This window comes from Microtus oregoni, unplaced genomic scaffold, assembly GCF_018167655.1.
Source record: "Microtus oregoni isolate MIOR12 unplaced genomic scaffold, Mior012 000008F_ref0000371, whole genome shotgun sequence".
NCBI lineage: Eukaryota > Metazoa > Chordata > Mammalia > Rodentia > Cricetidae > Microtus > Microtus oregoni.
This window is the reverse complement of record NW_024543067.1, coordinates 17,465,893-17,475,916: the sequence shown is the minus strand read 5'-3', so window position 1 is coordinate 17,475,916 and position 10,024 is coordinate 17,465,893. Positions and strand designations below refer to the sequence as shown.

Sequence of the window (10,024 nt, the reverse complement as noted above, 5' to 3'; positions counted from 1 at the left end):
GCAGGAGGATCAGCTGTTCACGGTCATCCTTGGCTTCCGCTGAGTTCAGGACCAGCATGGGCTACATGAGACCAAAAAAAAAAAAAAAAAAAAAAAGGTGAGGAGGAGGTGGTAGTGGTGCACTGTAGTAATATGAGTGTGGCGGGGCTGCATCCCCAGCACCCCGCTCGGCTAGCTTATGCTCCGAAATAACAACACACAACTGTATTCATTTAAACACTGCTTGGCCCTTTAGCTCTAGCCCTTACAGGCTAATTCTCACATCCCGATCAACCCATCTCTAATAATCTGTGAGCACCGGTCTTACCGGGAAAGGTTCAGCATGTCTAACCTGGCGGCTTGCTTCATCACGTGCGTCTGCCCGGGAGAGCAGAGCATGGCATCTCTCTGAGGCATCTGCTCCCGAGAGGAGAGCTGTGGTGTCTGAGCTCACTTCCTCTTCCTCCCAGCGTTCTGTTCTGTTTACTCCTCCCACCTATCTTCTAACCAATGAGGGCCAAGCAGTTTCTTTTTATTTAACCAATGACCTTTCTCCATCAGTGCACACCTTTAATCCCAGCACTCAGGAGGCAGAGACAGGTGAATCTCTGTGAATTCAAGGCCAGCCTGATCTACAGAGTGAGTCCCAGAATAGTCAGGGCTGTTACACAAAGAAACCCCGTCTCAAAAACACAACAACAAAAAATTATAAACAAACATGTATATAAAAACAAAAGGAATATTAGACCAAATTTTACTTTTTGTGGGCAACGAGGCAAAATCAGCCATGTACTTAGGATCTAAGTACACTTAAGAATGCGGAAACTGGGCTGGGAGTTAGCACTAGCCTAGCATGCATGATGAGGCCCTGACAACAAAAGCTAAACGTGTTAAATAGCCCATAATTTGGCATCTCTAGTGAAAATTAAGATTCAGTGGCAAGGCTTAGTAGTAATGATAGCCAGTGTTTTTTTGCATTCAAGTCATACTTTTTTCTGTTCAGAATGTATATAAAAATAGTAAAACATGTCTAGAGAGGAAACTTACTCCTACAAGATATGAAAAACAGTCCCAGAAGTGTTTGTTCATCTACCAGGCAGCTGAGGATGCTGTTAAGAAGCTTTATCTTAGTTGTATCTCCATGTACTCATCTAGAAAGTGTATTTACAGTCTGGCAGATCTCATCAAATAAACCAGCTATGTAATCACTGTGCTTGGCTTAGGTTTTCAAGTTTTAGGACTCAGAATGTGCTTTTTTAACATAATTTATCAATTCTATTTAATTATTAACTATTAAAAACAAAAACTTAGGCAGGCTTCTCTTAGATTTCTTTATATCACCAAATGTTAATTCAAAATACTTAAAGTATTCTACTTCTGTAGTAGCTAAATAATACACCATATTTAAAAAAAAGATTTATTCACAATTACTCTGTGGGAAATGTCTGGATGAAGGAAGTAGGTAAAACTTTGTTTCATATTAAACTATAAAAATCATGAATTATAAAAAATGAACTTTGACTTGGAAATATATATATATATATTCCAAGAGAAACTAAATTCTTAAGTCATTTTTCTCTTTAATTTCGCTAACAATGTTTAAGTGTCATACTTTAAATGTAACTTTAAAAATAAATCAAAGAAAGGAAATAGAATTTACAACTGAAAATACTTTTTTATCATGATCTTACTAAAGTAGAAATACCACGTAACCGAGTGACACAGGAAGATATTTGTGGACATGGTATGATCAGAAATCTCCTTACGGGGTTAAGATCGGTTCCTTGACTTCGTGTTAACTTCAGGCAACTGGCTTAACCTCTCTAAACTTCATTTCTTATTTGTGAAGAATAACATTAAAAAGATAATAGAAACCATACATATAAAGCATTTACTGCCTAATAAATTATGTGTCCATTGTCAGCTACTTCTATTTAAGGTAAGGAAAATCTAGTTGAGTATAAGCAAAATATAAACATTTGAGTATCAAAGTCAAAATTCACACCCAGACATCTTATATTTAGTGAGTCTGAACGAATACAAAATTTTGAATCTAAAAAGGAAACCTAATGAGTCACCAGTAGATTGCCTGGAAAAACTAGATTCATTTGCCATATCTTGCCAGCCTGAGAGTTCCCCTCTAGCCCTAAACAAATTATTTTACTGACTTCTGAACATTTTGTGTTAATCTTAGCAGTTTAGTTAGGATAAGCCCTAGGCCTCCAGTGCTTAAGATAAAATAATATTGGAGAAACTATAGACCTGTGTGTATTATAGATTATTTGGTCCCGTTTACCATATAATTTTAAGACAACTGTTGAAAATTTTTTATAATACCCAGACGCAATTCTGTCTTTGCTTTTGTTATACAAATACAAGTTAATAAGTATTTCAGTTGCAATTTTATTTTTATAAAACTTTTCAAAGTTATGAACACAAATTTTGAGAATTTCCTAAGCCTTTCATATAAGTAAATTTCAAGTTCACAGTATGTTCATTTTCTGAACTATTTAGAGTTAAGAGGAGACTTTAACACAATATCTCACACAAAAGGGAGTTCTGCAGCTGGTAGCAATGAAAGTGCCAACCTGAACAACCAGTCATCCGTCATTTCCTTAGACAGTCTGAGTAAAAAATGGTGAAAACAAAATTAAAGATAAATTTACCTTCCCCAAACATAACCCCACATTTCACAAGACTGGGGTTTATCCATAACATCAATGAAACTAATGAATTCAGGAAATTTGTTTTCTCTGCCCTAGCAAAGAAAAAGAGAGCATATGTAATTTTAAATTATGGAGAAGAATGCCCATTTGTAAGCAAAGGAAAACCAGATTTACATAACACATTTTCTCTAGTCACAGGTTAAAACTAAAATAGTTAATTATGTAATTAAAAATAAACTTTTTAAAAGGCTGTATTTTTACTGTATCAATACTGTGGAAGAAAACTACGAACTGAGATGAGAGGCTCTCTATAGCAAAATGAGCTTAGCTTTCCGGGGACCGACTGGTCTACCATTCAGTTCTTTAACAGCAGCTACAGCTTCATTATAATTAATCAGAGCAACAATGGCTTCTCCTATAGGTAACCCTTGCTCGTTATACTGTATTGAAACTGAATCAGGTATGACTTTATAACCATGGAAAAAGTCTAAAATTTCATTAGCATTAGCTTTAAATGGAAGATTCGTGATCTTAACAGGAGTTATTCTACCTGAACCACAATTTAATTTTAGATCAGGCATAAATCTTCCCTCAGGAAAACATCCCATATTATGCTTTCCAAAATCAAATTTGCCACCGTCTAGGTGACCAAAGTTCATAAAAGGACGATGACCCCTGAAATCAGGTGAGGTCCAAAAATCCTCACCAGGAGGTCTAAAACTATCAGGAAATCTAGGGTCCTCCTCTGGTACATCCCTGAGGTCTTCCCCAGAGAGCTGCCTGAAGTCCTCATCAGTGGGACATCTCAAATCTTCTTCTTGGGAGGTCCTGAAGTCCTCATCAGAAGGGTGTCTAAAGCCTTCATCTGCCACATGCCTGAAATACTCCTCTCGGGAAAGCCTGAAATGTTCTTGGGGTGGCCGTCGGAAGTGCTCCTGGGATGGCCTCCTGAAGTGCTCCTGAGGTGGCCGTATGAAGTCCTCCTCTGGCAGCTGCCTAAAGTCTTTTTCATAAGAGTGCCTGAAATCATCTTCCGACGACCATCTCCAGTCCTCCAGAGGCCGTCTCCAGTCTTCCTCCCTAGAGCGCCTCATGTGTTCCTCCCGGGAGTGTCTATAGTCTTCCGGGGAGTGCCGGAAGTCCTCAGGAGAGTGCAGGAAGTCTTCTGGAGGGTGCCTGTCAGATTGCTGGAAATACCTGTGGGGATGCCTTAAGTCTTCCAGCTGATAATCAACCCTTTCGGACCAGCCAAGTGAGCATACTGGTGAGTCATTTAGGGCAAACAGATGGGAACGGTCATCTCTGTTGTGTGACTGGGAACGGGCTTGTGTTTTCTCACTGCACATAAAGGAAAAATTGACACCAAACTCCTGCATCTGTACCTCAGATATAAGTCTTAACAGCACCTCTGTCCCTAAGAATTTTCTTCGGTTTAAACGTTCAGCTTTCATGGCCTGTTCTTCTGATTTAAATCTCACCAGTGCTTCCCCCAAACCAGCTCCCTTGTCATCATAAAGCAAATAAATATCATCCTCAACAAGGGGGAAGTCTGCAAAGAACTTCTGCACCTCGCCCTTCGTGACATCAAATGGAAAATTTCTTATATATATGTACAGTTTCTGACCAGAGTAGCCGTCTTCAAAGTCTTTCTGTGACCCTGGTCTCTTCTTTTCATAGCATTCAATGAATTTCATCATTTGCTTTCTAGAAATTGGGTCAATAAAAACTGGACGATATTGTAACACAGTCTTATGCAGACTCAAGGCAGTATTATAGTCTTTCAGGTTCTTAAACATCACAAAGGCAAACCGTGTTCTTCGTTCATCTTTATATAAAAATTTAATCTGCTTATTAGTCAGGTCAGTGTCTTTAAAGAAATTCCTTAGATCTCTCTTGTCAATACTTAAGGACAGATTTTTTAAGTGAAGATAAAATCCAAGAGGAGAGCGAGAACGTGTTCTTCTAGGAGATTCTGAATGAGATGGCTTTCGGCAATGTCTGTCGTTCATACCTCTTGAAGGAGAATGTTCTTCAGATCGCAGACAAGGAATGTCACCACCCTTAGTCGCACTGCCTCCAAATTCAATCCACTGTTGTTCCGAGCCCTGCATTACTTCTATAAATCTTGAACCCATGAAACTCCTATGGCATTTAAGACCTTCTGAGGCATCAATACATGAAGCAAACTTCACTACAGCATCACCATTATTTCGGCCATCGTGATGTTTTAAGAAAATTACTCCATCCACACACAAACCAGAGAAAAAGACACGGACATCATCTTCATTTACTAAGTAAGGCAAACCTCGTAGAAACAAGTACGGGTTCTCAGCCTTCAATGGCCTGGTCTTTCTTGGCCTTACATCAAGTCCTGCACCGTTAGAGTGAAACCCAGCATCTTGGTTAACTGAAGAGCCATATCCAGAATGACTCTCCTCTTTCTTCACAGCATCAATAAAATGACACAGGTTGCTGACCCCTGATGCCCCCAATCCCAGTCGCCCTCGTCCTCCACGAACACTTCTCTTCATTTCTATGGTCTTCTGCATCTCTGCCTTGCTACTGAGAAAAAGCTCTACAGGTGAATCCTTGATAAACCCTCCTGAACGGCTTATGGCACGTCTCGCATCTTCATCTGTTGCAAAAATAATAAAAGCCTCCCCAACTTTCCCTCCAATTATATGCACTCCTCCATCAGGAATAGCCAATCCCTTGAAGAAGTGACGGATATCCACAGGCCCCGCAATAAAGGGGAGCCCCAGTAAACGGATGACTACAGCCATGCTGGGCTCAAACCACAGCAATAATGACCTGCAGACAGAAAGGTACACATAATAGCAAGACTTACTTTTGCAGCACCTTAGCGCAAACTAGCTTAATAATTACCTGGTTCCTGCTTCCTTCAGCATTAGTAAGTGGAAGCAAGATACTAGTTTGCAAAAAACTGATCTTAGCTAATTCTTAAAGAAAACAAATACGCTTTCTCCTGTCTAGACATACAGATAAACCAACTGCCTTAAAGTAACACTTCACGTCACCTATCCTATTCAATAGGAACATCAAAAGTACCAACTTTTCCCTTGTAAGTCTGCCAAATGCTGTTTTACAACAAAATCAAACTACTTTCAGACTCTTTAGAAACATGCCTCCTCCTGGCCCGTAAGTAACCATAATAAAGTTTACATATTCAGAAAAGCCAGCTATGGTCAATGTTCGTTTCTGCTCAGGATACTCAGCAGCTACGGAAAGAGAAACAAGGTACAAAGACACACTGATCTATCTGATGCTGTCACGGTTCTGTGCAAAGCCGTAAGCTCTGAAGTCTTACCTTTTCCTTTTATTTCTTGGAGACCTGTTAATTCTGTAAAAGCAACTTAACTGTGGAAAGAAAATGAAATATAATTAATCTTTGAACTCTGTAATTGATCTCAATGCCTGATATCCATTTCAGAATTACCTAGTAGAGTGAAACACTATAAATCATGAAAATTGTGGGCATTACAAAATGATTTGTCCAAAAAGGGAACTTGATTATACTTCTTCAAAAAAGAAGTATAAAACCAGAGCAGACAGCTGGGAAGTATTAAAAACTAAAAATGTATGCTGAAAATTATACTACATGATTGGAATTTGCATGAAAATGTATGAATAGATATTTTGAGTGTAGTAATGGTTACATGAGTGTATAAAATATAACAAAACTCACTGAATTCCATCATTAAGTAAACTCTGGGTTTATCACATGCTGATATAGAAGTTGTAGAAAAAAATCTGTTTTATAGGTAAAACATCGACTTGAAAATCATTTATTTTTAAAGACCTTCCATCATTTTACCTAATGATGACCCAAGCATGTAGTTCAGACTTATGTCCAACTCCCTTGCCATTCTCCACCCTTCCAAGACACACTACTAAGTCAGACAAAGCAACAATTCAAAATGATATACTGGATAAAAAATATCAAAGCTCAGAAACTGGCAATTATGCAAGAAAGCCAAGTCAATGGCTACCATTTGGATACAAATTCCACATATCACAAATACAGAAACAAGCATTATTACAATGTAATTAAGGCAAACATGATAGCATCCCTAAATGTAAAAAAAATCAATGTCACTTCTCCGATATGCTTACAACAGTAGACTGTTAAAACTCATCTCAAGCACAGACACGAAGAAAACAAAAAACAAAAACTATATCAACTTTGAAATTTTATTATGCCAATAACCACTTCAAAAAACTACCCTACACACTTACATTACAGAAACCTTAATAATAATATAGAAAAGTAAACAAGAATAAAGACCAATTTGGAATCTTGGGATTGCCAACATTCATTACTGAAAAAAAATTCAACTTAGTATTATTTAAGGATACTAGTGTGTAGCACTTTTACAGACACCCATTTTTTCCCAAATAACTTTTCAAATGTGCCACATTAATCATAATTAATATTAATGTGCAAATAAAGTTTTGTTCCCTTAAACTTAAGTACCTCTGTACATAAATATATTCCTTCAAGTTTGAAAGATTGTCTTTAAAGGGGGAGCTGGCTTATAGATTAAACTTCTTAAACTAGAAGTTAATAAAAATAATGGCACACACTACATTTTAAAATTGAGATTTACTATTAAAATCTTTGCAGTACAAACAAAAGTGTAAGCCTGATTTCAACAAATTAATATTTACACCCAACATTTCAACAAAAACTATAAAAACGCTCCTTGAAACACCTGTCCACATTCAAATTCCAAGAGGCCTATGTCAACTGACTTGGCTACGTTTTAAGTCTTTAAATATTTTGGGGAGCAAATGGTAAGCACCACTTTCTCTGTCCTTAAACTTTTTAAATTCAAGAGGGATGGAATCCGAGGACATAAATTCAACTACAAGTACATGAATTCGAAGACATTTCAAGGCAATAAGTACCCGCCAAATTAAAAATGCCTCTCACAACACATCCTAGCTTAAAACCACCTTACCTAAGTGTCTTAACTAAAGGCAGCTTCACAGGCACGAGGCCATTGCATTCCAATCCAAGAGACCTAGTTTGTGCTAATGTGCCAAGTAAAAGTTAATGTTTAGACTTCTTTGCCCTTGCCACAGCAGGTCAATGTCATTATCTGTCCAAGGACAGTAACATCAGACTATCTCTAGGAGACTCAAAGTACTTCTCACAATACACTATTTCCTCAGGATCTCCACAGTCTACTGGCACAACAGACTGCACTAAAGTCGAAACACAAATTATCCTGTTCTGGTTTCGAATGCCACTGCGCAAAAATCAAAACACACACTAACCCCGGTTCAGATATGAATGCCAAAGTGATTAGTGACTGTGTTGATGTCAGGAAGCCAATCCCTAAAAATTCATTTAATGATAAACACATTTTAAACAAGCTGGCTAATTTAACCACGTCATCCTTCCGTTTATATCACCGTCTTAATTAAATGACCGCAAGTGTGTATCTTTTAATTAAGAGTCGGAGAAAAACGGGACACTGAACTTAAGAGCCCTAATTTCTAATCCACTTGATTTTAACTATCAAATAAAGGCATTTTCCAGACATGATAATGGAGGCAGTTTTCTATATGCCTCCAACTATGTCTTAGTGGCCAGATATGAAGAACGTTAAAATTGTAAATTTGAATTTTCCTGCAGACCATCTACCCCAGTCCACAAATAGTCTCTGATATAATCTGCCTTTTATAATGCAGGTGACTAAAATTAAAAAAAAAAATGCATGACCACATTGAGTCACAGTCCCGGGTCAGGAACTGTTAAGTCGAATCCACAGAGCACCGACTTCTCACGCCATCAATCATCAATGGGGAATCCTTCGAAGGCATCGATTCCTCAGCCCGACGCCTTTGTCCACGCTCCCGAAGATCAGAGTTTCCTTCTTTTACCGCCAGGCCAACTTGCTAGGTCGGATCCGAGGCTGTCGCCAGAGTCCGCGCCCGAATTGGCTGTCAGATTAACCGGGACCGCTGTCCCGAGCGCAAACGCTCCACCCCAGCTCGCCCAAGGGGACCGGCTTCCAACCTCACTGCACCGCTCTGCCCCCCTCCAGCCCGGGGACACCGGCCTGCCGAGCTCTCCCGCGCCGCTACCCACGCGGACGCGGCCGAGAAAAGCAATACCTAGGCGAGGCTCCGAGATCTTCGACGTCGGGACCCCGCTCGGGGAGGCGGACGGAGGGCGTCGGAGTCAGAGAGCGCGCGGGGCTCTAACCGCACAGGCCGCGCACGCCCCGGCCCCGCCTGCCCGGCCTTCGATTCACACCCTCCCCGCCTTGCGCCCCGGGACCAGTCTGAGCGCCCGCCACACGCCCAGCCGGCCGAGCCCCCCCGGCAGCCCCCAGGAAGATGGCGCCCACGCTGCCCTCCCGTCGGGACAAACCGACGGACAGTTTGCCCATGCGCTCTCCGGGCAGCACCCACAACCCAGGCTCCGGGTGGCGCATGCGCACACGCCCCGCGCCGCTTGCAGTAGTAACCTGGGTGTGTGGGGCTTCTCTGCTCATGCCCTGCGCCTGGCCAATCTGGGGACCAGGAGCTGCGCCCGCCAAATTCCCATCTGAGGAGACGACTGCAGAAATACACGAACGGGTTTCTTCTGTCTGTCTGTCTTTCTTTTTTTTCTTTTCAAGTTAAGGGAAAAGATGCGAAGGAGGGAAGCCGGAGATTTCTTCCTTCATGGCTGTGGTTTCTGTTAGACCTGAGGAAAAAACCAGTTCTGCGAAGGTCTGATTAAAGCAAGCTGTATTTAGAACTGGCCTGCTAGCCGCCTCTCCTAGAGCTTTCAGAGAGCCGCCCCGCACTGGCTTCTGAGGTCCCTTTTATGGGGAAGGGATAGTCTTGATAGAAAACAGCTGTGGAGATTGTTATCCTTGTGCTAACCTTCCCTGTCACCTGGGTACCAAGCTGATCTCTGCCCTCTCTGCATTCTCTCTCCCTCTCCCCCCACCTTCTTAAGAGGTAACTAGGGCCTCTCTCCCTTCTTCTCTTACCCCCTTCTTTCTTCTTCCTCCCCTCTCTCTTTCCTCTTTCTCTGTCACCCCTGGTCTCTCTCCCCTTCTCCCACCCCCTCCATAATCCCTTACTCTTATATCGTTTCCAATACACACTAAATAAACTCTATACCCAAACTCTCACCTCGCGGCGTATCTGTCTCCCACCCTCAGGGGTCCTGCCAGTGTAGCTCCTCGGAAAATGTTTCAGAGATAATCGACCCTCAGCACCTGGACAGAAGAGTGGCGGCTCAAGGCTGACTGTGGGGTAGATAAGTGCAAGATTGCATCAAGTGGAAGGGAAGTCATCAAGATACCTGGGAAGACACATTTTCCCTAGGCAAAAGGCCAACCGTATATCACAGG

General features: G+C 41.2%; 1 protein-coding gene across 2 annotated transcripts; it reads right to left on the bottom strand.

Annotated features, from left to right (window-relative positions):
• Nucleotides 1-2,381: 2,381 nt before the first annotated feature.
• On the bottom strand, nt 2,382-8,906 carry Rbm12b (RNA binding motif protein 12B). 2 transcript variants are annotated; one of them, XM_041657850.1, is made up of 3 exons: nt 8,790-8,906; nt 5,974-6,023; nt 2,382-5,456 (listed from the first exon to the last, which is right to left on the bottom strand). In XM_041657850.1, exon 3 carries the CDS (start codon nt 5,426-5,428, stop codon nt 2,954-2,956), a length of 2,475 nt encoding a protein of 824 aa, XP_041513784.1. In that variant the 5' UTR covers nt 5,429-5,456; nt 5,974-6,023; nt 8,790-8,906; the 3' UTR covers nt 2,382-2,953. The 2 variants fall into 2 exon arrangements, with proteins under 2 accessions (XP_041513784.1, XP_041513783.1); XM_041657849.1 differs by having other exon boundaries at nt 2,382-6,023.
• Between the last annotated feature and the right edge of the window lie 1,118 nt (nt 8,907-10,024).

Excerpts from the sequence above, each read along its gene's own strand:
- Rbm12b (XM_041657849.1), bottom strand. The coding sequence starts at position 5,428 with ATGGCTGTAGTCATCCGTTTACTGGGGCTCCCCTTTATTGCGGGGCCT.